Source organism: Sebastes fasciatus, chromosome 15 (assembly GCF_043250625.1).
Source record: "Sebastes fasciatus isolate fSebFas1 chromosome 15, fSebFas1.pri, whole genome shotgun sequence".
NCBI lineage: Eukaryota > Metazoa > Chordata > Actinopteri > Perciformes > Sebastidae > Sebastes > Sebastes fasciatus.
The window spans coordinates 25,133,229-25,159,988 of NC_133809.1; the positions used below are offsets into that span (position 1 = coordinate 25,133,229).

General features: G+C 40.7%; 1 protein-coding gene across 6 annotated transcripts in view; it reads left to right on the forward strand.

Moving 5' to 3' along the window:
• ralgapa1 (Ral GTPase activating protein catalytic subunit alpha 1) overlaps positions 1-26,554 on the forward strand; it is an 84,620-nt gene extending 58,066 nt beyond the window's left edge. For all 6 annotated transcript variants that reach the window (XM_074661290.1, XM_074661291.1, XM_074661292.1 and 3 more), the window contains 2 exons: positions 17,731-17,855; positions 23,455-26,554. In XM_074661290.1, the coding sequence (XP_074517391.1) occupies positions 17,731-17,855; positions 23,455-23,600 (271 nt within the window). In that variant the 3' untranslated portion in view covers positions 23,601-26,554. The remainder of the gene's footprint in view (positions 1-17,730; positions 17,856-23,454) is intronic.
• The last annotated feature ends 206 nt before the right edge of the window (positions 26,555-26,760 follow it).

The window sequence follows — 26,760 nt, forward strand, 5'->3', positions numbered from 1 at the left end:
CTTGCTTTTTTCCTTTTCTCTCTCTTCGGTCTCTCTAGTTCTGCATCTCTTGTCTTAGCATCCCTCCATGTTTTGTTGTGCTCTATTTTTTTTTTTACTGCTGTCTTGTATCACTCTGTCACCCTTATCATTTATTTTCTATGTAATTCTGTCCCTGTATGTCCTCTGTCCTCTCTGTAACTCTCTTATCTCAGTGCATCTCTGCTTCTCCTTCTATCTCTGTCTGTTTTTCCTCTTTTTCAGATTTCTTGACATTTCAGAGGTTTTTTTTACTCCCCATTGTCCTAAACTATGAGAAACTCTGACATCATGATGTCATAACAACCTTTAACAATTGTGGTTTAACTTAGAAGAGTTCATGAATGTTTAGGCAGGGCTCCAGGCTAACTTTTAACATTGGTTGCACTGGTGTGCCTAACTTTTTCATTTAGGTGCACCAGCACATCATTTAAGTGCACCCAAAATTTTCACTGCGCCTTTTGGCGCCGCAATAATATATTTTAAGCGTTACCTTTTTTGTCAGTTCCCATACACGTTGGAAATTTCTTAACACGTTATGCAAATGATTGTTAACAAGAATAAAGCTGCAGATAAATGTTTTTTGAGTCAGATGAGGCCACCAAAGATCTTGGATTAGAAGGGCACACACACTTTTGCTATATTTATGCACTATATTTAGGCTGTACAGTAACAGGAGCGTAATGTATGCGTGAGTATGTAGTTGAGCGACGGAGAGAGATACCGCTAAGGCTCAGAGGTAGAGCGGGTCACCACTTGGACGATTATCCACTCAATCCCAGGCTCTTCTAGTCCGCATGTCGAAGTGTACTTGATCAAGACTCTTAATCTCAAATTGCTCCCGAAGGCTGTGCCATCGGTGTGTGAATGAGGATTTAGATTACATCCTGATTGGCAAAGTTGGCACCTTGCATGGCAGCCTCTGCCATCAGGGTATGAATGTGTGTGTGAATGGGTGAATGCTGACATGTAGTATAAAGTGCTTTGAATGATCGGAAGACTAGAAAGGCGCTGTATAAAAGCAATATATACAGTAGGTATGAGGTACAGGAGCAGCAACAGATGATGTAAATATAATGTATAGCTTTTACCAGTTTCTTATAAAATAAAATAAACCAGACATTCCTGGAGATCAGCGCACATGCTGCACATTAGATGACCTTGTGTGGCCCTCAAGTCCCGCATCAAGCTGTGTGTGATTCTGAGTGCCGCACTGTGACATCTAGTATCCTCATAGAAGGGGCCGACAACGAGGCAAATGGGGGAAGAGAGATGGAAAGAAGGCTGGCAGGACTAAGTGTGTCAGTGGTTAACTGGCATTTTTCTCTTCTTTCTTTTTCTGTCTATCTCTGTCTGTCTTCCTCCCTCCCTCTCTCTCTGTCTCCTGGCCCTCAGGGCGGTCCATCTGCCTTCTCTCTCTCTCTGATCTTTCATTCACCATGACTAGAGCCATCCAGCAGCACACACACACACACACACACACACACACAGAGTGCCAGGCTGCTGGGGCAGCTGTGTGTGAGCACAGCTCTATCTCACATATCAGCTCATTGCAGCAAGAAAAAGCAATCCAAGACTCCCCAACACACACATGCATACACACACATTACTGCCCGTCTCCATAGAGGGCCTCACCATATTCACAATGAAATGCAATACACACCAGGTTTCAAAACTTCTCTACCCTCTGATGACTCGTATACACAGCAGCAGTAAATCTGTGGTCAGTGTAAAGAAAGGTGGGTTCTTCCTGTAGCCCATCACACAGTGGAATCAATCCCTCTAAACCAGGGGTCTCAAACTCGCGGCCCGCGGGCCAATTGCGGCCCGCAAGACGATATTTTGTGGCCCCCACCTTGATATGAAAGTTTAATGTTAGTGCGGCCCGCAAATTTTTTTTTTTTTTTATAAAGTTTTTTTTTTGCGGGCATTTTTTTCATTTTTATTGACAGGACAGTGGATAGAGTCTTGGAAAGGGGAGAGAGAGAGAGAGTGGATGCGGAAAGGGCCACAGGCCGGATTCGAACCCGAGCCGCCGCGGTCAGGACCAAGTCTTGTTACACGGGCGCCCGCTCTACCAACTGAGTTAACCAGGCGCCCTCGGCCCGCGAGTTTTATGTGAATGGCAGTTTGCCGCGTTGTGTGTGGAAGGTCCCTTTGTTGCGCGAGCCCGAGGTGAACGAACCTACCAATCACAGCGGGGTATATGGCTCCCGGGGGCGGGCAATCGGCCGGGCTTGATGCAAGCAGAGAAACATTTCACAACAACTATGGCGGCGCCCGTGTTACATCGCATAAGCTCGATTAAAGCTTGATTTATACTTCTGCGTTGAATCGACGCCGTAGCCTGACGTGCACCTCTCCAGAAATGTAACTACACGTCGCGGCGACGCAGACCGCAACAGCTGTGATTGGTCCAGTCTCTCAGCGATGCTGAGCGGCCAGGACCCCGGACAACCACAGAAAGTTCTACTTCTCTCTGCCTCCATCTTTTCAATGTTTGTTCACACAAATCCACTCAGATATATTGTCTCTTTTCGGCGTTGCAGTAATGTCAGTAAAAGTTCTGTGGTTCAACAGTTATGAGCTCCAACTCCGCTCAGTTTCTGTTTGTAGTACAAGAAGAAGAAGAAGAAGAAGGAAACTCATAGAGACGCCGCCGCCAACTAGCGGTTTGGTGGTGTAATTGCAGAGCAACACAAACACAGCAGGCACAACTTTATTGCGGAGTGACACCAAGTGGAATGAATATATATCATGTCTTTTTCAAAGCCTGCAGTGAAGAGAAAGGTTGGTGACGAGCACAGACAATTTCAGGAAAAGTGGGAGACGCAATAGGCCATGTTCAGAAGAACCGTTCATGTTCTTCAATGTTCCGTTCATGTTCAGGACAGTTCATGTTCAGGACAGTTCATGTTCAGGACAGTTCATGTTCAGAAGAACCCATTCAAGTTAAAGAACTGTTAATAATGACGTTTGAGAAGATTGTTTTTTTTTAACAAAGCTTTTTTTGTGGAATACCTGATGCGGCCCAGCCTCACCCAGACTCTGCCTCCAGCGGCCCCCAGGTAAATTGAGTTTGAGACCACTGCTCTAAACTCATAGATAGGAGCAGACAGCTGAGTGATATGTTGGTGTCACCTCAGCAGAGTCCCTGAACCTATCGCCGCTGTGTACGGGTCATATCAGGAAAATGTTGAATTCCAAATTTATACCTCAAAAAGTGCAACAAAGGGGCTCCGAAAGGTGAATTTTAAGACTGAGACACTCTGCACAAACACTCTGTCAGACGAGAAAACCATTGATGAAAAATGTATTTGACTAACTTCCTACTAAAGCCTGATATGTTTTCTTCCTCTGTGTCATAGAGCTCCATTGTTGTCCTGAATCAGTGAGCCACTGTATTGCACTGTCCCCAACAAAGGCACTTTTTTACTCCTTACTAGATTTTTCGAGCCGTTTTTAAAGACTTGAGTTCTGATTACGAGAGTCACAGAAAAGAAATCAGGAAATAAAAAAAAGTATTGAGAGATGGCTTAACACATTTAGAAAATGGACTGACAACGCACAGTTGATAACATAATAAGCTAATTATAGGAAGTAAATGATATGATTAAATAAGCATCAGGTAGTGTTTTCAATATATATTGGACCATGATCTTTACAGCATTGATTGAAATTGGTCCTTAAAGGTTCAGTGTGTAGGATTTAGTGGCATATAGTGGTGAGGTTGCCGATTGCAACCAAGTGAATACAGCTCACTCACTCCTCCCTTTCCAAACATGTCGGAGAACTACGGTGGCCTTCAGGTAACAAAAAAACGCAAAAGGCCCTCTCTAAGTCCAGAGTTTGGTTTGTCTGTTCTGGGCTACTGTAGAAACATGGCGGACTCCATGAAGAGGACCAACACACTGGACCTTTAATGTGAACATAAATCTACTTTAAAAGAACCTACTATTTACTCCGAATCAGAGTATTGTGACCATGAGTTCTTTGAGCAGAGCTTCTGTGAACTGATTGGCCGCTTTGGCCAAGATTCACCTGTAAATCTCCTACAGCTGCTCTATCATCTGATAACACTAAGTGTGTATGTGTGTGTGTGTGAGAGAGAGAGAGAGTATGTGATAGGTGTTGGTGTGTGTGTGAGGGTATACATGTTAGTTGGTGTTTAGTCTACGAGTGTGTGTGTGTGAGTGAAAGAGCAAGCTGTGGCCGTCCTCCATCTGCTCCTGGGTGATTGTGGTTCTGGGGAACAATGTTGGAGAGACACTAAGCTGCTACACACACACACACACACACAAGTTCCAGCAAGTATGTGTGTTTGTGTGCATGAATTTTCAAATGTATATCACTCCATTTGCACTTGTGTATTTCATGGTGTTTATGTTGCATGTGTATATATTTCACTCTCAGGATTAGAGCTATTGTTTGTGTGTGCGGGTGTGTGTGTGCGTGTGTGTGCGTGTGTGTGTGTGTGTGTGTGTGTGTGTGGGACATCCCCTCTAGTAGTTGATTGGCAGATATAGCTGCACTGAGGCTGGGGTCAGCATATGGCTCAGTGTGATAGCGATGCTGTGTTTGTGTGTGTGTGTCACTGCCTTTCCCTCTTTTTCACACTCTGTTCCCAGTGAAATGATGGCAGCTCTGGGCATGTAGCGCTATTATCCCCCATATCCACACACACACACACACACACACACACACACACACACACACACACACTCACTCTCACACACACGCACCGAGAGCAGCCAAACGCCTAGCGGCCTGCCAGCTCCCACAATAGAGCCTATTGTCCCACTAAGGCTACAATCTGCTGCGTGTGACAAGGAGTGTGTGTTCCTCACCATGGCGGAAAGGTGAGGGCAAAACCTTACAAATTGAAGACATTTTGCGATTTGCTGATGCTGAAATGGGGTCATGTTATCCTTAACCTCCGCTGAGCTCCACTCCACCCGTCAGCCATGGAAGGAGCTCTCTATTTGACACCAAAAAAAGCTGTACTGCTGCCTGTCTTCAGCTCGCATCCTGCTGCATTGGATGGAATTGTGCAAATCAGTGAGATATTAATTATAACTGCTAATGCAGATGCACTGAAATCTCTGATTTCATGACAAATATTTTTTTTAGAATAATGAAGAAACATATATTCACATAAGACCACTACTGCATCCTTTTCATGTGAGAAGTAAAGCTTCTGCATATTGTAAATCAAGGATGACTATAAATATATTTTTACCCGTCCGGTTCTTTATTAATAACACAGTGTTCTATGAGCAGCCATTTCGGCAAATTGACAGCAAATCAACACCTCACGCTGAGTGGTATTTGATGCTTTAAGATACAATTAGGATTAGGTTAAGGGTCTGTGTATTAGCGAGGGTAAGGAAATGAATGTGTGCAGAGGGGGAGGTGATTGTGGTTAATTGTTTCCCGTCGGGCAGCTAGAGGAAATGAAAAGAAAAGGGTGAAGAGGAGGGGTCACGGCTAATCTCTCCCACCTCTCCTTGGGGAAATGTGTGTTTGTGTGTGTGTGAGATGCTTTCAGGATCTCGGTCTGTTTCACAAGCACATTTTAGCGCTAGGTTGTTTGACGCTTTGTAACATCTGCATAATGTAGATCAACATGATGGTTTCAAAAATATCATCAGAAAATTAAATAAAAATAAAAAAAGCTTGAATTTTGCTTGAAGGGATAGTTCAGAACTTCAGATTTTTTGAAGTGGGTTTGTATGAGGTACTTATCCATAGTCATTGTCTGAAATCTTTTCCACTGACTGCTTTTTTTTTTGTCTGCCTGCCATTTTTTTTAATCTACGCGATAAATTAAGGAAAAACATTTTAGATCTGATGATATTCAATGTTCAATATATTTAACACAAAAAAAGCATTATATGCAAGGTAAATTACAGTGTTAGAATTACACCGTAGCTTCCGGGGAGCCCTATTATTCGGGGCTGGGAGGGTGCTGTACACAGCACTGTGCTGTACTTTGTTATCGTCACCTATAGTGTTTATTTGAATAAAAAAATAATTGAAATGATTATGATTATTTAAATATTTGCTTTGATTAAAAGAATCTTGGCATCATTAGTTTCAATTATATATTATAAGCTGTTTAGAGCTGGTGTTAGGACGTTAAACAGGTCATAATTCCCTCTCTAATAGCAAGCTATTTATGTGAAAGCATCTCCTTCAAACAACTGGATTTATTCAAGTTTCTCTCCCAAAAACTACATTTTACGAGATTACATTTGAACACATCATGATAAAGTTAGAATTTACCTTCGCCCAAAACACATTTTTACCGAACAGAGCTTGAACGCACCATAATGTAACTCAATATAGTGCTGTAGACGGTGGGTTAGTTTGAGTTGACCAAAGTCACACAATAACACAAACAAACTAACAATCGAGGCAGCGGTAGACCAGCAACTCCCGTGTTCTGCGAGTTAAAATTACTGTTTTTGTCAATGGAGTTTGGTGGCTTTGAAGAGAGTATAGATGGATGTAACGGCTTCAGTTCACAGTCAGAAAGGGCTGTCTGATGGCAAAGTGAAGCGGTGAAAATATTCTAAATATAGCGTACACTTCAACTGATATTTAATTTTTTATGTGGCTAAAATACATTTTGCTGCCGCCCCCGTCCAAAGCAGTACATTGCTTTGTTCCCGTGCTAGTACTCCTGTCTGCTTCTCCAAACTGGGGCCGTTCTGACCGTCATCTACTGTAGGTAATACACTGACTACGGATAAGTACCTCATACAACCCCACTTCAAAACACCCAAACTATCCCTTTAACATTCACCTTCCCAGCTGACTTAAAGAAAGTGGATTTAATCCCTTGTGGGTTTACGGTAAAGCAGGTGTGTGCAGGCTGAAGTGTATGGATGGACAGAAGACCTACAGTATCAGGTCTACAGGCTATTGATTACATTGATTGAAATATGTAATCACCAATAACACCTCACTTTTCAGCAAGAAATGTTCTTGTCAGAGCAAATCTTTAGACAATAGCCCTGGACTCACTACAACTACTGGCAGGAGTGTGTCTCACACAAGCAAAAAGCACTGATAAACTCAAAGATACATGTCTCTTTTAGGCATTCACCACCACGCACACCTGAGACCTGAATTATCAAAAAGAAAAAGGCAAATTGCTGGTTTGCGAGGAGTGTTACTTTAGATATTACTCATGTTCTACCCGGGGTTTTTTTTTGGTCTAATTTCCTAAATATATGATTCATGTAATGACCAGTGTGTCTCTGTGTGTGTGTGTTTGTGTGCATACGTACGCTCCTTGTCACCGAGAGCTGTGCAGACACATGAGTTGTAGCCATCAGTGGCTTGATCACGCCTTGTTGGAGCGGACCCCCCGCCGACTGGTAAACAAGCTAATCTGTAGTGTGTGTGTGTGGGGGTGTAAATGCATGAATGCACTTTGTGGCGGGGTGTGTGAATGTAAGTATTTTTATGTGACAAGGTGTTTAAGATTCAGGGTGGGATGTCACGGATAACCACGACCATGATAGAGTGCAGTACGGCAAACTGTGTGTCGTAAGCTCTAACAAACAGCCGTCTTCAATTTCAGAAAATCATGACCTATTCATATTGCTTGTTTCATCCAACAGAACCCCAAAAGCTATTCAGTTCACTATCATTTAACAAGGTAAAATGAAAAACAGTACATATTTAAGAAGCTGGAACCATGAAATGTTTGGCACAAAATTATGAAATCATGAAAATTTACAAAAGAGTTTCCAATTCATTTTGACTACACGAATAATCAATCATTTGACCTCTAATATACAGTATATATATTCTGTTTTATTAAATGTTCCTAACTTGTGCTATAAAACTGATTACTTTTATAAGCACATTTTTGGGGGAATTGTCTTATTTTTACCTGCCCCAAGTTATTTTGGGTGTTAAAGGTGCTCAATATGAAATTCAGAGCATATGTATTGCCTCCACACGGCTCTCAACATGGAGACAGCTGAGCCGGTGGCTCGCAGCTAAAGGTGCTAACAAGCCCCCTGGAAGTGTGCGGGGCTTTGAGCCAAATTTGACATAGTGGCCAAACAGTGGAATTACAACTTCTGTGTCTGTACGTGATGCCATTGGGCCCAAAAATACTTTTTCCCATAGACTTACATTGGACAAGAGGCGTCTGTAAATCAGCAGGTAATTTTTTTTCTGCGGGTAAATCAACTTCCCAGTACGAACAATTGATTAGTCCTTATTTAAATCAGTAGGTCTTAAAAGTTGTAAAATGCACTAATAGCCAAATACAGAGTTATTTTCCTTCCTCCGTTCTTGTGAATGAGACCCAGACTGAGGCTGGACCGAGGGCTACTGCGCCTGCTCTGTGGGCCCAATGAACACGGAAGATTACTGGACGATCCGGGTGATTTTATTATCGGAAGTCAAGCTTTTTTTTGCTTCATGTGCCACTGAGCAACTTTCATAGAAGTGAATGGGACCCCGCCTCGAAAACTGTATTTAGTTCTCTTTATACATCCATCGCTGCTTACATTGCAAACAACGACAACCGTGTAACTGCCGTCTGAGTGCAGTGCAGAGTGGTGGCCATGAGCTAGCCAGTGGGGCACGCTCACATGCACTAGCATGCATACACAACCGGCCCGGCTATGTAAACAAAGCACAGGGAAGCTCAGTTTACAACACACACAGAGAGAAAGAGTGACTTCATTCTCTGCTCAGGTAGACATTACTCCTCTATATCTTTACATAGAAAATAGCTGTTTGCCGCTATATTAATGCTCTGGATATCGTAAAGAGTACCTTTAAGGTATATGAGTGGAAAGATGGAAAGTAAATTGTATTTAACTTTGAATTTAACATCTGTACAAAACAGCAGGGATGTGAGCAAATATTTTTTTATTTTTCGTGCCACCTCTCATATCCATATTAAGGATTCATATATATATGTGTGTGTGAGTATATGGCTGTATGTGTGTGTGGAGGATGAATATCGTCTAACTGTTGTTAGAGCCTGCAGATAAGAACAGGATCCATCTCCTTAATCAGAGAATTATTATCATGGCCTCTGTGACGTTCACCAACACCCATGCCGTGTGTGTGCAATGTGTGTGTGTTTGTGCGCTTTGCTGTGTGTGTGTCCGTTAAATAAAGCTTGTAATTGCGCTGGCAGCTTTAGGGCTCCCCAGTGGTGACAAGGAGGAGGGTGAGGATTCTGTGTGTGTGTGTGTGTGTGTCTTTATTTCACCCTGTGCGCACACACTCACATGTCAAAGGGTGAAATAGTAGGGTGACAAGGGGCCAATTAATGTATCACGTCTGTTTTTCTCCTCGGCCTCTGTTTCTGCATTGGGTTAAAGAGCAGATGAATAGGGGCTAAATCCGATTGCGTGTGTGTGCGTGGTTTTCATGCACATCGGCCGCTAACAATAAGTAGTGCATTAGACCAACCTATCTCTGTCCTCATCTTCGGCGTACGTGGACACACACACACTCTTAATGAAATCACAAAGCCTCCATATCATTGCTATCGCAGAAAGATATAAACCCATTAGCTTTTTCCTTTGGGCATGGACACACACACACACACACACAGACACGAACACACACAGGTTTATCATTACACGCTGTAAAGCTTTTCCAATTGTATTATCCCTCTGATGTCCTTCTCTCTGTTGTCTGTTCCAATGCCTGGGGTGGAGGGGACAGATAGGGTGTGCATGTGTTTGTGTGTGTGTGTGAGATGCAGAGTGAGATACTGTGTGTGTGTGTTTCTGAGGAGAGGTGTCTTGTAGACAAGCTTTAGGGAATGGACAGAAGTTGTGTTGTTGCTTTTAATATATTTTTTTTTTTACCTTTTGGAAATCACAGTTGTTGCTACAACAGGATAGATTGTCCTATTTCACCACAATTGGTGTTCTGCCATTTGAACTGTGGTGGGATTCGTTCACATGTATGACCTAAGGAAATGATTCATAAAAACGTCACGGGAAAATCTAAATAGCAGTGAGTGAACATTGTTCAGAGAAAGCTGGACCCATCAGTGTTGACTCCTCTAAACTCTTTATCGCTTTGGTATTTCTCAATATAAAGCAGACCAGCTGGGCTTGGGAGCATGAGAGGACTGTCTACATTCAACTGACGGGATAACATTCGGAGCCACATGCAGAGTTGCCTTGTGTGGCTTTAAATGTGTCATTGTCGGGTTCCTTTCCCTGTTTTGTTACTGCAACAACAATGGGTAAAGAATAAGGCAATACTCTTAATTGACTTCATCATACTAGCACGCACTACCTGGGTATTTCAAAGTTGATTCATCTGTGCCATAGAGTTCCATCACCAGTGAAAAACCAGCGGTGAGCCACATCGTTGCACTGGGTGACTTGTTCCTTTTCCCTCCTTTATTATGATGAACACGGGAGCTGTAGTTTGTTTTGAGTCAATCTAATGTATACACCATTCTGCTGTCAAAAATATACTTTTCAATCACCAATTGTGTATTAGTTCGCACCTGAAAGTAGTCCTCAGCAAATGCAGTATTTATTCCTTTTTGAGTAACATGTGTTACTTACTTGTTGGTTTTGTGTGGGATAGTAAACAATTTGAAAGTAAGAAAAGTATACATCCGTCAAATATTGCCGCTTTGTATTTGACAGAGCTAAAGGGAGACCTCTGCCTCGGTATCAGAAGTCGAGGGTCGCGACAAAGCAGTGGTATTTGAAGACCTGAACGGGCTGCACACCCTGCGCGCTCAGTCTATACATTGTTTTTTAGGAAACTCTTGCATGTTATACCTTTAAATTATTTAAGTTGAGTTAAGTCTTTTTAGTTAGTTAGCTCTATTTCTCACAGAAAGGTTTAAACCATCTGTTATATTCATCAGCAGTACATTTAGTGAATAATAACCAGGACTGGGTGGTATTGAAATTAATGTTAGACATTATCTGCTTCTCCTTTCACCAAGCAGCTCCACTTGAACAGTAGAGAGGACTCTCACTCAAAGGCTATCGATCTGCTCTCACCAGCATTGCAGCTTCTGTCAATGACGTGTGTTTCAGACAGGGAGAGTAAGGATATTGAATTAATTCATTGAATTATTTTTCTGTTTTCTTCACTGAAGTCCTGCCCTTAGTGAAAGCAAAACACTTGATAATAAAAGAATAAAGTAATGTTTGTATGGCAGCCTGTGCAACTAGGAGAGGTTCTGTCTCTTATACCCAATTCAGACCGACATAGCTTTAACCCTCATTAGTAGTCAACCTAGATGGGTGAACGTCATCCAGCCTTGTGAACAGGGAAGAATCCACACATATTTGAAATTACATTTAAAATATCTGATTTGAATACATGACATGCCCGAAGTACTTTTAGCATAGTTTAACAAGATGACCATCTCTAAAGAGTGCCTTGACATTTACATTTTTTCTTTTTTTAAAATGTCCTTTCCCTCAGATGATTCAGTCACTTTTGTGTTCTGGACCATTTATTGAAATGGTTTTTTTTCAAATCATAATCCAGTCGGCTGATACAGATCTGTATAAAGACTCCAGCTGAGCTTATGACGCATGTCATGGCAGTCCAAAGAAAGTTGGATGTTCCTTTACACAACACTGACACAGGAAAAGGCTTGAATCCTGACCACGTTTTAACATTTTTATTTTAATTTTAAAAATGCTTTGTTAGAGACGCCCCCGAAAGCCCTTTGCTGTATGTCATCCCCTCTCTCTCTCCCCCTTTCAAATCTATCTCTCTGTCACTGTCAATATAGGCAAAAAAAGCCCAAAAATAATCTTTAAAAAAATATACTATATATAATATAAATATTATTATGTATATTATATAATATAAAATATAAACTAACCCATTTTGTTCATAAAAATCAGTGTGGTTGACATTTGTTTATATAAATGGACGACGCGTCTCCACTTCCTCCCATTGGACAAAGGTGAAGCCAAAATATCCCAGATAAGGGAGCTGCCATATTGAGATTTTGACATCATTTGGAGCCAGAGTCTGCGCAGTAGTAGTGTTCGGGGGGGTGGAGCTGCTGTATCGAAGTCCCGCCCACGCACCCATCTGAGCCAATCACAAGCCGAGCACAGCCGCAGGTGTTTCGCACGTAGCTGCTACGTTAGCACCACAGCAGCTGTTTGGCTAGAAAGACACAACAACTAACGATAATATCTCTGTATCTACACTTCTGATCAAACTGACACATGTTCTATTACGCAGACTAGTGATTTGTGTTTCAGAAACGTTATCTGCATGTTGATTTAAACACACACGGCGGTCCGACAGCGCTAGCTAACTTTACTGTCAGTGGAGATGTTGCTAGCTAGCTAGCTACACGGTCAGTGACTGTATGAACCGCAGACTGTATATAAAAATCTTTATTTACAATTAGTCTGTATATAAAGGTCTTCACAATTAGTCTGTACTCGAATCTTTATGTTTGAAACAGACAATCACGGTTATGGAAAGTTAAAGTTACATCTCCTAAGGACGTTCCTTCTCTACGTACATTCCCGAGCCACCGGCTTATAGCAACAAATAACTAATTAAAACCAAAACTTATAAGAAAAATTAACATACATCAGCGTGACAAGAACTGCCTAAAATTACAGAAATCATCTTTGGGAAAAATGTATTCGACACGTTCTTTGAGGTTTTAGTTTGGCCCATGTCCCATTAGCTAACGTGGAGGGGGCGGGACTTATGACCTATACTGCAGCCAGCCACCAGGGGGTGATCAAGACACTTTGGCTTCACTTTTGGGGAGCTGTCATGTCGTCCATCTTTATATAGTCTTTGTATTGAACGCTCTCCGTAGGCCTTGTACATTCACAAGGAAATATACAACATATTCACACTATATTCTACGTACAGACACTGACACACACAACACACACACATACACACACATCCCAGCGGTAGGCCCAGCTCCTAATGGGCTAACAAGCTCCCTTTCTCCTCCCCTCTCCTCCTCCAGTCTCCCTCAGTCTCAAGTGATCGCAGGAGTCGAACAGCGTCACAATGAACTGCGCTGCGGGAGAGAGAGGGAGAGAAAAGGGCTGAAATAGAGAGAGAGAGAGAGAGAGAGAGAGAGCCGGAGAAGGCACGAACACTTCACTCTCTCCTCTCTTTTCAGCCACGCACAAGAAAATGAGTTTCTGACTCGATACAAAAGAGGCTTTTTGTCCACCCCCTCTCTCCTCTATCTGTCTCCTGTCTGCCTTTCTCTGCTCTGCTTTCTCCCTTTTCTCCCTCGCCAGCCCTTTTTCCCTCTTCCTCCCCTTATAATTTTCCCTCTTTCTTTCCCTTTCTCTCTCTCCAAAAGACAGATATTTTTCTGCTAATGACTTAATAAGAGGAGCCATCTGAAATTCAATTACAGTAGATTTCATAGCGACGACTGCCATTTGGATGGAGGGATGGATGGATGGATGAAGGCAGAGATGTGTGAACGCGATGCAAGTCTATTTTCTTTGACCTCTCATTGGTTTTGGATAGTAATAATACTTTTATGCAGAGATGCACCTCAGAAATGCTTCACAAACAGGATTAAAACTGGGAAACAAAGTTAAGCAAACTACAGGAACACAGTTAAATGATAGCAGTAAAGAAAACGCGGCACGATCGAAAGCTCCAGACCTGCTGCTAAACGTGTTTCCAACATCAACAATGAACTTTCAGTCTCAAATAGATCAAATATTTAGTAACCATAAAACAGTAAAAACAAACAACACATCATTAAAAAGAAAGCTCTTTCATTTATTTTTGAAAACTAGCCAGTGTTGGGCTGTAAAATTCCCCGCGTGTAAAAAAAAGTGATGCAGTTTGTGTTTGTGCCAGCAGCCACAGCAGTTTGCTTTGAATGAATAGAAGAAGAAAGAAGTAAGGAGACCTCGAGTTACCACGATCAAAGACAAAAGTCAATATGATAGGATGTAAAACTAGGCTTTTCCTGACTATTTAAACAAGTAACCATGTTGACATGAATCATATACTCTGAGGAATGTAAAATATCCCAGGGTATTATGAGCTGGATATATACATTCTTATCATAAACTTATTAAGGCCTCTTCCAAGGTTATAATAGTTTTGAATTTTCAATTAGTTTAGTTTCCAGTTAGCCTACATTATTGTTTGTAATTCCTTTCATTTAATAAACAGGAAAACGCATCTGGACTTTTTGACTTTTTGGAACAAGTCACACAGACAAGAGCCTACTTCAGCCTCTTAGCCGCTTTTTAATTGATAGTAATCGCTACAAAAATGTTAAAATCTCTTAAGCTTGAGTTCACCACAGACCTTATTTCAGGCATCTATCTAAAATTCCTGCAGCACTCTATTAACCAGAGTAATTGAAAACACCCGTGTGGTTGCGCAGGGCCTTTTAATTATCCCAAATATGATTTTTTACTGCTCATGTCAAGGTTTTGCATCAAGAGAGCATCCATCTCTCTCTTGACGTTGCCCCCTTCCCGGTGGGGAGCCGGTGTTTGTGATACGGTGACGTAGGCAGAGTCCCACGCTGAGAGGAAGAAAGAGGAGAGAGAGACATAACGGATGCAGACGGAGAAAGAGATAGAAAAGTAAAGTGATGTTTCTGTCATTTATCTCAGCAGTGGTACCATGCCTCTGTCTTGTCCTTGTTCTGTCTTTCAGTTTCCCCCTGCCACTGTAGACTTCCTTCTTTCCAGCAGGTGTTCTTTTAAACCTTTTCACCTTTTCTCAGAAATGACGAAACAGTGGCCTTTTTATCAGACAGTGCATTTCTGAGAAACCCGCAGGGTACTGTTAACAGATTTTGTATTTCCTTCCTAACAGCTTCCTTCATACAACCACACACTATTTCAACACGATATAAAGATAATTATGTGTTGTTTGCAGCAATATTTAACAGTTCTTGGTCTTAATTACATTACATCCACACATCTCTCTCACACACACACACACACACACACACATTCATTCACCTAAGGGGGGGAAGTGTGATGCAGGGGAGGCGGGAGGCAGGAAAAGGCAAACGGCGAGATCACATAGAGACTCGGCGTGAGAGACACTGACTTGACGCTCTGTGTGTGACGGCTGCTCTTCTCTCAGCTCTCTCTGGGAGACACACACACTCACGCACACACACACACACATGATGTTGTTACTTAAATATCCTCTCTGCCCCGTCTCACCCGCCGTCCTCCCCTTTCACCTCCACTGTGACTTGCTGCGGGATTCTCACCCTCCTTCCTCTTCACCCTCGCTACTTCCTCCCCGTCTTTTTTACAAGTTCTCTTCCTCCCTCAGCATCTCGCTTTCTTTGCACCTCCAGCCTCCATCCCCTCCCGCCTTTGTTCCCTCTCTCCAACTTCATTTCTTTGCCTTTCTCAGTATAATTTAAGCGAGCATTTGTAAAGTATTTTTGAAAACAAGTACTGCTATTTTTAAATCTTAAAGTCCTCGAAGTTCCTGTGAAATCAAGTATGGCGTCATCTGTCCAAAGTTTATTTAAGTTTCTTCCTCTCTGCTTTGCCAGCTTTTTTTTATTTTCCACTCATTCCCCTCCCCATCTCTACCCTCCTTCCTTTCTCTTTAATTCTGCCAGCGCAGTCTGTCCCTCCACTTTAAAGGAGCCATATTGTTGTTATTATCATTGTCTCTAACTGGATCAGTTACCATTAGACCTGAATCTTTCTCCTTCTGAGGCCCATAGACCAGCGCTCTAACCCAATAGAAAACCCATGGGAGCTATTACAGATGGCCGACCCATTCACAACGCACCCACACACACACACGCACACACACACACACACACACACACACACACACACACACACACACACACACACACACACACACACACTGAGGTACAAACACACAGATTTCATTCTGAAGATTCATTGGCCTAATCCCATCACACACTCAAACAGGGACGCATGCACTTACATACACACATCGTGCCTGTTCACAACCACTCTCATCACACACACACACACACACACACACACACACACACACACACACACACACTGCTCTCATTGAAAACCCGCGGTTATTGGAGCTCACTGAGCAAATGGTAATACTATTTGGAGATGATGCGACCGAGTTGTGCCTGTGCGTGCGTGTGTGTCCAGGAGACTATAACGGCTGCATATGGCTGTCATTATGGCTGGATGTATGAGTAGCGTAAATGTCATTCTATCAATGAGGTTATCTCTAATAGATGGACAGTTGAAGTCCTGGTTTCCATTTACTCCGCTCTCTGCTGAAGCCCTGCGCCTCTCTCTTTGAATTCAATGCTGAAGGCTGTAATAGTAGGTGATAAAAGAGCTATGGTTTCCTTTTTTTTTTTTACCGCACCATTCTCAATAGATTCACCTGGAAATCTACTGTAGGTATACTGTGTGTAGTTAACTGGCATGTGTTGCAAACAGTGTTTTTTATCAGAATAATGCTGCTTACTCATTTTATATCAGTATGTTTTATTTTATTCTTGGTTTTTTTTGTCCTTTCTTTTTACTTTTTATTAGGGATGCACCGATCCGACTTTCTCAGTCCTGATACTTATAGCGATACATGGGCTTAAGTTACCGGCCAATACCAAGTACAGATCCGATACCATACTTTAATTAATAAGCTGTATGCCTCACCGTGTGGAGGTCACTGGGATCATTCTTTAATGTGTAAGGCAACCTCAGGCCTGACTTAAACATCGCTTTTCCTAACTTTGTAAAACTAAATGTGACCGATAAATCCATAGATATACATTTATTTAATTGTTCTTTATTATTAAAATAATAAATCGTACACCAACAACTTGGTATAAATCTTCAAAATAAACAGGAATTTAAAATTGAAGTGTGAACCTTTTTAATGCAGCAACAAATTGGTCAAAATTTAAACAGGAATTAGAATTTCAGTATGTAATGTATATGGTGTCCAATTCAGTTTTGACACGGTATTTTATTTTATTTTCTATTCTTTTTCTGTTGTTTTGTTTTCTGCTCTATTCTTGTGAATATTTCTATTTATTTTCAGATATTTTTTTAATTTAGAGACCAACTAACCCTGCAACACGTACGAGGGGTACTCCAGCAATGTCAAATGAACAAGAGACAGAAGAAGCAGCTTTAAGTGATTAGTGTGGATATAATCCATGTTTTGTTTTCCTAAACTATTTGGTTAAAGAATTTTTAATTAATTTTCAAATGTGCAGATTAATGAAAGATACATTAAACTAGTGAATCTTCATTAAAACCTTACAGAATGCGTAAGATATTAAAGGGGCACTTCAGTGACTTAGTCTCCATAAAGTTTGGGGACTTTGAGATACAGATTTAAAAAAACATTATGTGCAGCAGTGGCTGAGATATCCTGACTTTTAGACATTTAGTATGGTTCACACTCCTAAAACACTAGGTCCTACATTTCCTATAATGCAACAGGATTGTCTTTCACTAAACCCTCCCTGTCTGGTAAACACCCACATCTTTTAAACTCCTCCAGTTTGTACGCAGACTAAACTGACATAACTCCGAGGACATCACTATGACATCATCAGGGTTATTTTGTCAGACTTGACAGAGCTCCTCCAGAGCCACAGAAGATTTAATCACCGTCCTCTTCCAGATTTCATATTGTTGCTCCTTTCGTGTTCTGTTCGTATCTGTTTTGTTGTTATTGTTGTTGTTTGACCTTGACCTTTGACCTCAGCTATGAGGAGCGAGCCCGATACCTAGAAACCATCGTGCAGCACCACCAGGAACCGACTACATTTGAGGATTACGCTGCTCGAGTCTACAGTCCTGCTCCCTGCACACACCTGCCCTCTGACGCAGGTAAGACACAAACGTTTAGCTCTGTGAAACATTCAGTAACCAGACAAATATTACTAATTACTGCTATTACTTTGACTACTTTACTATTACTACTTACTGCAATTACACCTGTCAGTCAAAACATTGGTGTCATGTCATACATTTTGAATAGGTAAAAATGTGTGATTAATTTGCACTTAATCACAATTAACTCTGGACAACCATGCGAGTAATCGCGATTAAATATTTTAATCGATTGACAGCCCTGAAACATATATAATAAACTAACTAGATATAAAAATTTAGACTGAATACTTGATGTGTTATTGTGTGCCCTGACTATCCAAGGTTCTAATAATAATGAGATACTGATGAGAAAATCCCTTTGTTTTGGGATATTCCAATGATTTATTCTAAATAAATGTAGGGATTTAATCCTAAGAACAAAGTTAAGTAAAGTAAACTATAGAGTTTTTTAAGTACTAATGCTGGATTGTAAACTACCAACCCTCCAGCATTTCTTTCTCTCTCTGCTTTTTTAACAACAGAGCTGCCACACACACACACACACACACACACACACACACACACACACACACACACACACACACACGCACACACGCACACACGCACACACGCACACACACACACACACACTGGCAGCTCACAGTCTCGTATCTGATGAGTTCTGTTTTCTGTCCAAAGCTGCGCTCAGCCTTCTTCTTTCTCCAGAGCATCTCTGAGGAATTAGCTGACATCTGATCAGCCGTAGAGATGCCAGGCATGCACATGGGAGTTATATTCTACTGTACGACTCTCATATGTATCCTGTTAAAGTTTATTAGACGGATACTGATAATTTTTTGTCTGTAATGTGTCCGGTTAAGTGTCATTTAAAAAACAGCGTACTGTCCTTTGACTCGCACACATAATCAAATTATTCAACGTGGCGGGTTATTCACAATAATTTAATTCTGCTACTAAGCTACACATTTTTTTTATAAAGAGGTATATGAAGCATAGGGGAATACAACTGTGTGCATTAATGTAACAGTTTGTAGAGATACAGTAACGTGATGTTTGACTTTGTTTCTTACTGGTCAAGCAGATGTGTGACTGTGAGTGTTTGTCCAAATATGTGTATAATTGATCAATGTTGTTTTTTTTTGTCCAACTGCTCTTCTTCTCACCAGCTATTGTGTCAAAATATTAATAATTGTACAATAATAATCAACCTGCTTTGAGGCTGAACAACATTAAACACAACCTGGGGTGCTGTTATTTTCCCCAAATGTTAATCTAGAATATTGTATGATACTGAAATCTTCTGTCAGAAGTAGTATGTTTGTGTCTCTTTATTGGGTTGTCAGCGTGTTGTTCAGCCCCAAATGTCATTTCAGAACACAGGATTAAAACGTTAGTCAGATAATAGGATATTAGGGCTTCTCGTAGCCACTCATTTCTTGTACGTCTCAATTTGCCTGATGTCTAATAATGTGCGTATCATGTCCAAAGTTCACAATTCAGCTCGTGTTTTTGCCAAAAACTGGACAGCATAATAATCCTGTGCTCTGAAATAAACCTTTACGAATTACTACACCCCCTTTTCCAATATCTCTCTATCTCCAATTCCCTATATTAACTTAAAGGTTCCCCTCCCTTAACAGCACAATGATCAAACATTCTTCTCTCTTTCTGTTTTTTTTTTTTTTTTCACCTATTTTGTTCATTTTTTTGATTTTTTTTTTCTGTTCTATTTTGTTTAATTTCCTTTTCCTTTTTTATTTGTTATTTTTTTCTATTTTTTCCTTTTCTTTTTGTTCCCCCCCTCCTTTAGATCGTATTGTCTCACTTGCCTATAGCTAAAAAGGTAAGCCTGGTCACATGATTGACTCGCCCCGTTCTGATTGGCTCTTCGTACTGACGTTTCAGCCTAACCTGTGCTCTCCTCCGATTCCTCCACCATATTGTGTTATCTCAATCTGTTTCTCTCCTCTGTGTTTTCCACAGTTTAAGCAGGTCTGCATGTGTTTTATAGTTGTGTACTATATAAAAGGACGTGTCATTTTCAGCTCATCTGTGGGTGTAGTTTGTGAGCAACATGGGCATTCATTTGGTGTTGTGTTTGTGTCCACCTGAGGTCCAATATTCACTCTGTTTTTAGCTCCGTTTTGGTCTCCACCAACTCCTGAGGGTCTCTTTAGTCACTAACTTTGTCTGCCAGCTGTTTGCTGCTGGTCAGGTAGTGTAGAGTGGGGCATCTGGAAACAGCGCTGATGACATTCAGCTGGATTGCCTTACTGAAATATCTACAGTTTATTTAACACCGTGTGTGACTTTTATTCCTTAAAGGGACAGTTCACCCCAAAATCAAAACTACAGATTTTCCTCTTAACTAGTGCTATTTATCAATCTAGATTGTTTTGATGTGAGTTGCAGAGTGTTGGAGATATCGGAAATTTAGTTTTTCTAATCATACTATATCTAGTTTTTGGGCACATGGGACTACTCTTTTTGCAATATTATATTTTAGGGAAAAAACAGTAGTCCCATGTGCCCAAATTCTAGATAAAGTATGATAAGAAAATGGTTGTATCTCATAATCTCTATGAACTCCTAACGAGTTGAATATCAAAGATATGCACACACTTGCAATGTAAAAAATATTTAATATGGAAAACATTTAATAAACACAATGTTAGCATTTTTCCTCATTTATCAAAAATCCTGAATTTGACTATTAAAGAAAGTGTGAAGTTTTACTGCTAGATACTTAACCATACCCAAAGTATGTCCATGCCAAATTTCAAGACTTCAGATCAAATGTTGTGGCATTTTTCTTTACCGTAACAAATATAGTCTTTGGGCACAAATGAGTGGATGCACACTTCCTTCTGCGCAGTGATACGGTTGGCGGGTGTAGTTCGTTAGAAAGAAAATAGTGCCTACATGAAACTGCTCAGAACAAGGTCTGAGGATTATCCAAGTAACCGGGTCATGATTTCTGGAAAGAGACATCGCTGTTGAGTTTTTCAAATGAAGTTGTTTGGCGCTTTGAGGACCACAAGCCGAGTGCCATCTAGCTCCCTTAAATTGGAGAGAAGGCAGACATCTCTATCTCACACCAAAACAATCTAGATTTATGAATAGCACTACAGGTAAGAGAACAAATACGTAGTTTTGATTTTGGGGGTGAACTGTCCCGTTAAGCTCTAGATGTGCTTCATACCAAACTACACAGATGAAAGTGAGACATCCTTTTTATAACAATGTGAGATTTCTGCTCTGTTGTCTGCTCACTCACTCATTAATGTTCCTGTTTGTTCTGTTAACCTGCGACGTCACACTGACCTGGTGCAACTTTACCTCTAACCTTCTGTATGCTCCTCTCTTCCTGGTTTTGATATGATGTAGCACTGCACATTGAATGTGTAACTTTAAACTAACTTTAAAGTTGTGTTTCTTCTTCAGTAGACTTGTTTGTATTGTTACATTTGAAATAAGTTACTTAGTGGTGGGGATTAAGCAAAATGAATCATACAGATAATGTATTTAAAATGTTTTCTGTATCATCATAAATGTCTGTGTACATGTTGTCAGTCTGTTTGTCTTTATGTCTTATGTCTATGTCCATTCTGTCTGTTGAATGTATCGGGTTGTTTTTCTCTTTACGTGTGTGGCAACTTCTTATTCTTTGTTTTTATTCATTTTTTCTATTCTTTCTTTTCTCTGACCATCCCTCCTTTACTCTCCTAACTGCTCCTTCGTCCTCTCCTCTTTTTATGCCTTCTCTCTTCTCCCTTTTCCTCTCTCCTGTCTATTTCATTTTATTCCCTTTCCCTATATTTCATCTCTGTTTCACTCTTTTCTGTATCCTCATCGTTGCCTCTTTTTCTTACTTGTCCTCTTCTCCTTTCCTCTCCTCCTTTCCTCTCCTCTCCTTTCCTTTCTTTTGTTTCCTTTCCCCTCCACTCCTTTCCTTTTTTTCATCTTGTTTCTTTTCCTCTCTTCTCCTTTCCTTTTGTTTCCTTTCCTCTCCTTTCCTTTCCTCAACTTTTTTCCTCTCCTACCTCCTCCTCTCCCTTTCCTTCCTTTGTTTCCTTTCCTTTCCTCTCATTTCCTTTTTCATCTTGTTTGTTTTTCTGTCTTCTCCTTTCCTTTTGTTTCCTTTCCTCTCCTTTCCTTTCCTTTCCTCAACTTTCTTTCCTCTCCTGTCCTATCTTCACCTTCCTCCTCCTCCTCCTCCTCCTCCTCCTCCTCCTCTAGAGGAGCATAGTGTAATGTATATGATGGTCCCTAAACCAGTAGACAGCTTTAACCTGCTCAGGGTGAAGGGGAAGGGTCTGAAGCAGAAGGTTCTTCATGCTAGCTGTGAATGGTATGCTCTAGAGATAGAAAATCACTTACAGTCTTTTACCTCATGGACTTTAGACCCAATGTTCACATGTTTTTTTCTTTTTCTAGTCTAGTTTTCTGGTCTAGTTTCACAACAGCTCATGTGGAAATTAATCCAAATTTTCCAATTTAAAAAAAAGAAAAGAAAGTTTGATTAAAAAAAAAAATGAATTTGAACACCAATAATAGCCAACGAGAACTAAGCTCCAGAGACAAATCAGCTGATATTGGAAGTGTAGATAGGGAGCTTCAGCGCTTTGCCTAAACTAAATCCAAACAGCATATGTTGCCTCTACAGCTGATATATTTAGCAAAAGGCAGGTGTTAAACATTTGTTGTCAAGACAAGTTTATTTATGTATGATGTGTTTAATTACACATACGGTCTCAGAAGTCTCACAGGGAAGAAACATATTAGAACAGAAAATCTGTTTTCCTAGGACACAAGCAAGTCTCGAGGTCTTTAGGGATTTGAGATGAACCCAGTATAGCAGGCCTATTGAATTGGCGTCCCGTGGGCCGAATTCGGCCCTTTAACGACCTCAGTCCAACCCTTTGATCATTTATATATATATGAAAAAAAGTATTTAACCCTCCAAGACCCTAAACTAAATTTTGGCAAGGGAAAACTGGCATGGCCATTTTCAAAGGGGTCCCTTGACCTCTGACCTCAAGATATGTGAATGAAAATGGGTTCTATGGGTACCCACGAGTCTCCCCTTTACAGACATAAAAAAGGCTGTTTAAGCAGAGGGAATTTAGGAGAGTCAAACTGAATTTAGAAATGCAGCGTTGTTTATTAAAACAGCAACCAACTGAGGTTAAAAAGGTTCATTGTTTTAAAATTTTTAATTCTTTGAAGATCAGACAGAAATGTAAATGGCACTTCACCTTTTGGCCCTTCTAAAAGAGTATTTGAATAGGTCTGCAGTACAAATAGAGCTTGTAAATTGACTGTTTTTCTAGTCTTGTCTGTCTGTTGTCCTGTCTGTGTCCGTCATGTTGTCTGTCCCGCCTGTGTGACTGTAGGAGTTTGTGCAGTCTGGCTCACTAGAACATCATGGGGCGTGATGACATTTTCTTATTGTCCCTTCTTCCCTTTTTCATTCTCTTATTTGCCTCCTTTATCCCTCCCTCCCCCATCAATCCATCCTCCTCACTTGCCCCCCCCTCGCCCCACACCACCACCACCACCTCCTCCTCCTCCTCCTCCTCCTCCTCCTCAGGCTCCTGCCTAGAGATTCTTCGGGGAGAAAGTCCGGCTCTTGGGGAGGCCGGGAGCGACTCGGCGTCCCCCATGTCTCCTCGGACTAGCAAGAGCCGCATGTCCATGAAGCTGCGACGCTCCTCCGGATCGGCCAATAAGACTTAAGCTCTCTTGATCACACGGCCCAGTCGGAACTGATCAAGCAAGCAGACACTTAGTCCAAGAAAGATGTTACTTTAGGGGAAATTTGGTCCACAATTGTGCTTAAATGTGCAAGAAATGAAACAAAATGAACTGTTGAGACATAGATATTGATGGGTGGCGTTACCGGGAATGAGCGTTACCATCGGAGGTATCTGTAGAATTTTGACTTAATCTCAAAAACACATGTAATTAGCATTCTGTGGACTATATCACACTGTAACTTTATTTTGAAATTGCTCACAGCTGCTGAATATAACCTCGGCTTTGCTCTTTAAAAAAAACAACTCAGATACCAGTTGAACCAGTGCTGCAGCATGCTGGTCTTTGCCACAGTAGAATCAGTATCAGCAGTGCAGTATTAGTTCATCATAATTATGTGCCACGTTATAAATTGCACAAACTCCAGTGTAACCGGGGGCTGCAAGAAGCTTAAGCGTGCCACATCATGCACTGTTCAATGAGATGAAAACCGCAGAACAAGGAGAGGTCGCTATGGGGGAATCTGTATATTTGTACTATAGTCAGTCCGTGTGTGTACAGACAGAAACACGAGTTTTGATATAAAAAAAGAATGAATTCAGAATGATTGCACGTATAGCGTTGCATGGAGAAAGCAAGATAAAGGTATATTTTTGTTCTCAGTACATTAGGCCTATAAGAATAGAAGGTCAGAGGTCAGTTTCTATCAAGTCCTCATAAAAATGTAAATAGAAACTCATTCATTTGTTAACGATAAAACAAGAACATTGGTCGCGGATGTGGCAACGTCTCTCAAGCCAAAAAATGTGTTTGAATCCAGAAGAAAATCCCCTCTTAGAACTTCCAGTATGTGAGAATCAGTGTTAAAGTTAATGATGGAGGAATTGTTTGTTATTCATAAATGAGGAAAAAAAGGCGCTTTCTAGAAAATTAATGATCAAACAGGAAGCACTTGATACATAAGGTTTAGTTCTGACCTTTTTTCTGCTCATGCTGTAAAATGTGGACAAGCACTGATTGCATTTATTTTGTTTTTTATTTACTGTAAAATGTATTTTGACCCGAACAAGAATGTTGCTGTATTTTTAAGTTCAGTGTCACTCTGTCATCTGATACAATGGAACCACAGCTTTCCTTTCTTTGTTCCTTTATAACTATATATATATATTCTTTATATCTATATATGTATGAGTATAAATATATATATATATATATGGTAGATATATGACTATCTATAAGGATGTGTACAGTGTGAGGAGGCTTGTTGTGTATATACTGTTATGTGAGAATAGCTGCCAAAGCCAAACTGTGGTTTAAACTCAGACCATATTATCTGCTTAAAGTGGGTTGAACACTACAAGATGTTACGCTTCAACGGTTGTTCCTTTTCATAACCAGTTTGTACTTCATTCTCAAGGAATTTAAAGGTGATATCATTTTAGCTCGTCTTTACTGTTGATATGCCAGTTTTTAGGCCATCATTTTCCTTGTTTTTCATTGTTGTCTTTTTATTTAGACTCATCCCCAGTTCCAGTTCTGGATGGAGGGGATCTGCATGTAATCACAATCCAGAAGATTTAACACTACAGTTCATGTATTTAACTTCCTCGTTTCAGCACTCCAGCCGAACTCGAATAAAAACTGACACGGTTTCAAATTACATAATTTATGTACTTCAGGTTTCTCTTTATAAATCAGCTGTGGTTCTTCGTTCTGACATTTATTTTTACATGATGGCTTGTGTGCCGCGTGTCTCCATTAATTCCCTTTTCCATGGCCTGATGCCTGATAGAGGAAACACACGTGGAAGATCCTTATTTGAAAATATAGATCGGAGTCAAAGGTTTTGCATCACTGCTTAACAGTATTCACAACTGTACTTTCTGTTACTGTTTTATTTTATTATTTCAGCCATAGATTCTCTGTAGAGAGGAAAGGGATTATTCTTTTTTTTTTTTTTTTTTTTTAACCCCTCCGTGGGGTTGAAATTTGTAAAATGAGGTCAAACAAATTCATGTTGTGTTACTTTGTGTGTGAATATTTGAAGTCCACTGGGATTTGAGTTGTCCCTTTAAATTATTGCTGTTATAATTATTATTATTATTGCTGAGGTTGAAGAAGCACCATCGATTGGTTGCGACACGTGGTGCCCCACTGCACTCTGGGTCTGATCTGTACATGCTGTATGCAGCTCACCTGCGACTCACCGACTGCTTTGGTTACATCCTGTAAACACTTGGACAACCTGAACCTGTTCAGGCTACATCCCAGTACCTTTAACTCTTTAGATTAAAACACAATGTGATTACTGGAATCATAATGCTGCTTTTATAATCCCCTGGAAAAGATGGGAAATGAGTGTTTGACTTTAGTTTAAAACCCCTCGTTAGCAGCAACCAAAATGTATGGAAAACCTAGGTTACCCAAAGCCTTTCAGGATTTATCAATAATTCATATCAAACTCCCTGGAAGATTGTTCAGGTGGAAGTATTTTTCAGCCTTTTTCACCCACATCTTACATCTTGTTAGTTTAAATAGGAAGGTAAAAAAAGTCAGAGCCCTTTTTTTCTGCAGCCATATCAACCGCAGAAATTTCCCCTCATTTATAAAATTTGGAACTTCTTTTTGGCCGTGTCGATGGATGCTCTGAACACGAGGAGGACTGTGATGGATTTGGGTTCATCAGTTTGGAGACAAAGCTGATGTATGTAACTACTGACTGTACATACTGCATGACGCCAGTTCAGTACTAACTGCATGTAACAGCTGTATCACAACACACACACACACACACACACACGTGCACGCTCGCACTCCTCAAACTATGTTGCTGTCAGACCTGTAGTGTGTAAACGTGTAATGTCTCTTTTGGACACAGAGAGAGCGTGCGGACGTGCGATGATGGAATTTGACAATAAATGATTCGTACCACTTGACTGCCGGACCCATTCATGTATTGGATGTGTATGTGTGTGTTTTTTGAAACCACATAAATAAGCTGACAGGCCAGGACTCCTCATTGATAACATTTATTGACAATAATTTAGAATAAATTTCACATTCAACTTCAGACATATCAAAATAGTACTGTATAGGCTTCAGAGAACCACAATTACATGTTTAGCATCATGAAGGCATTTAG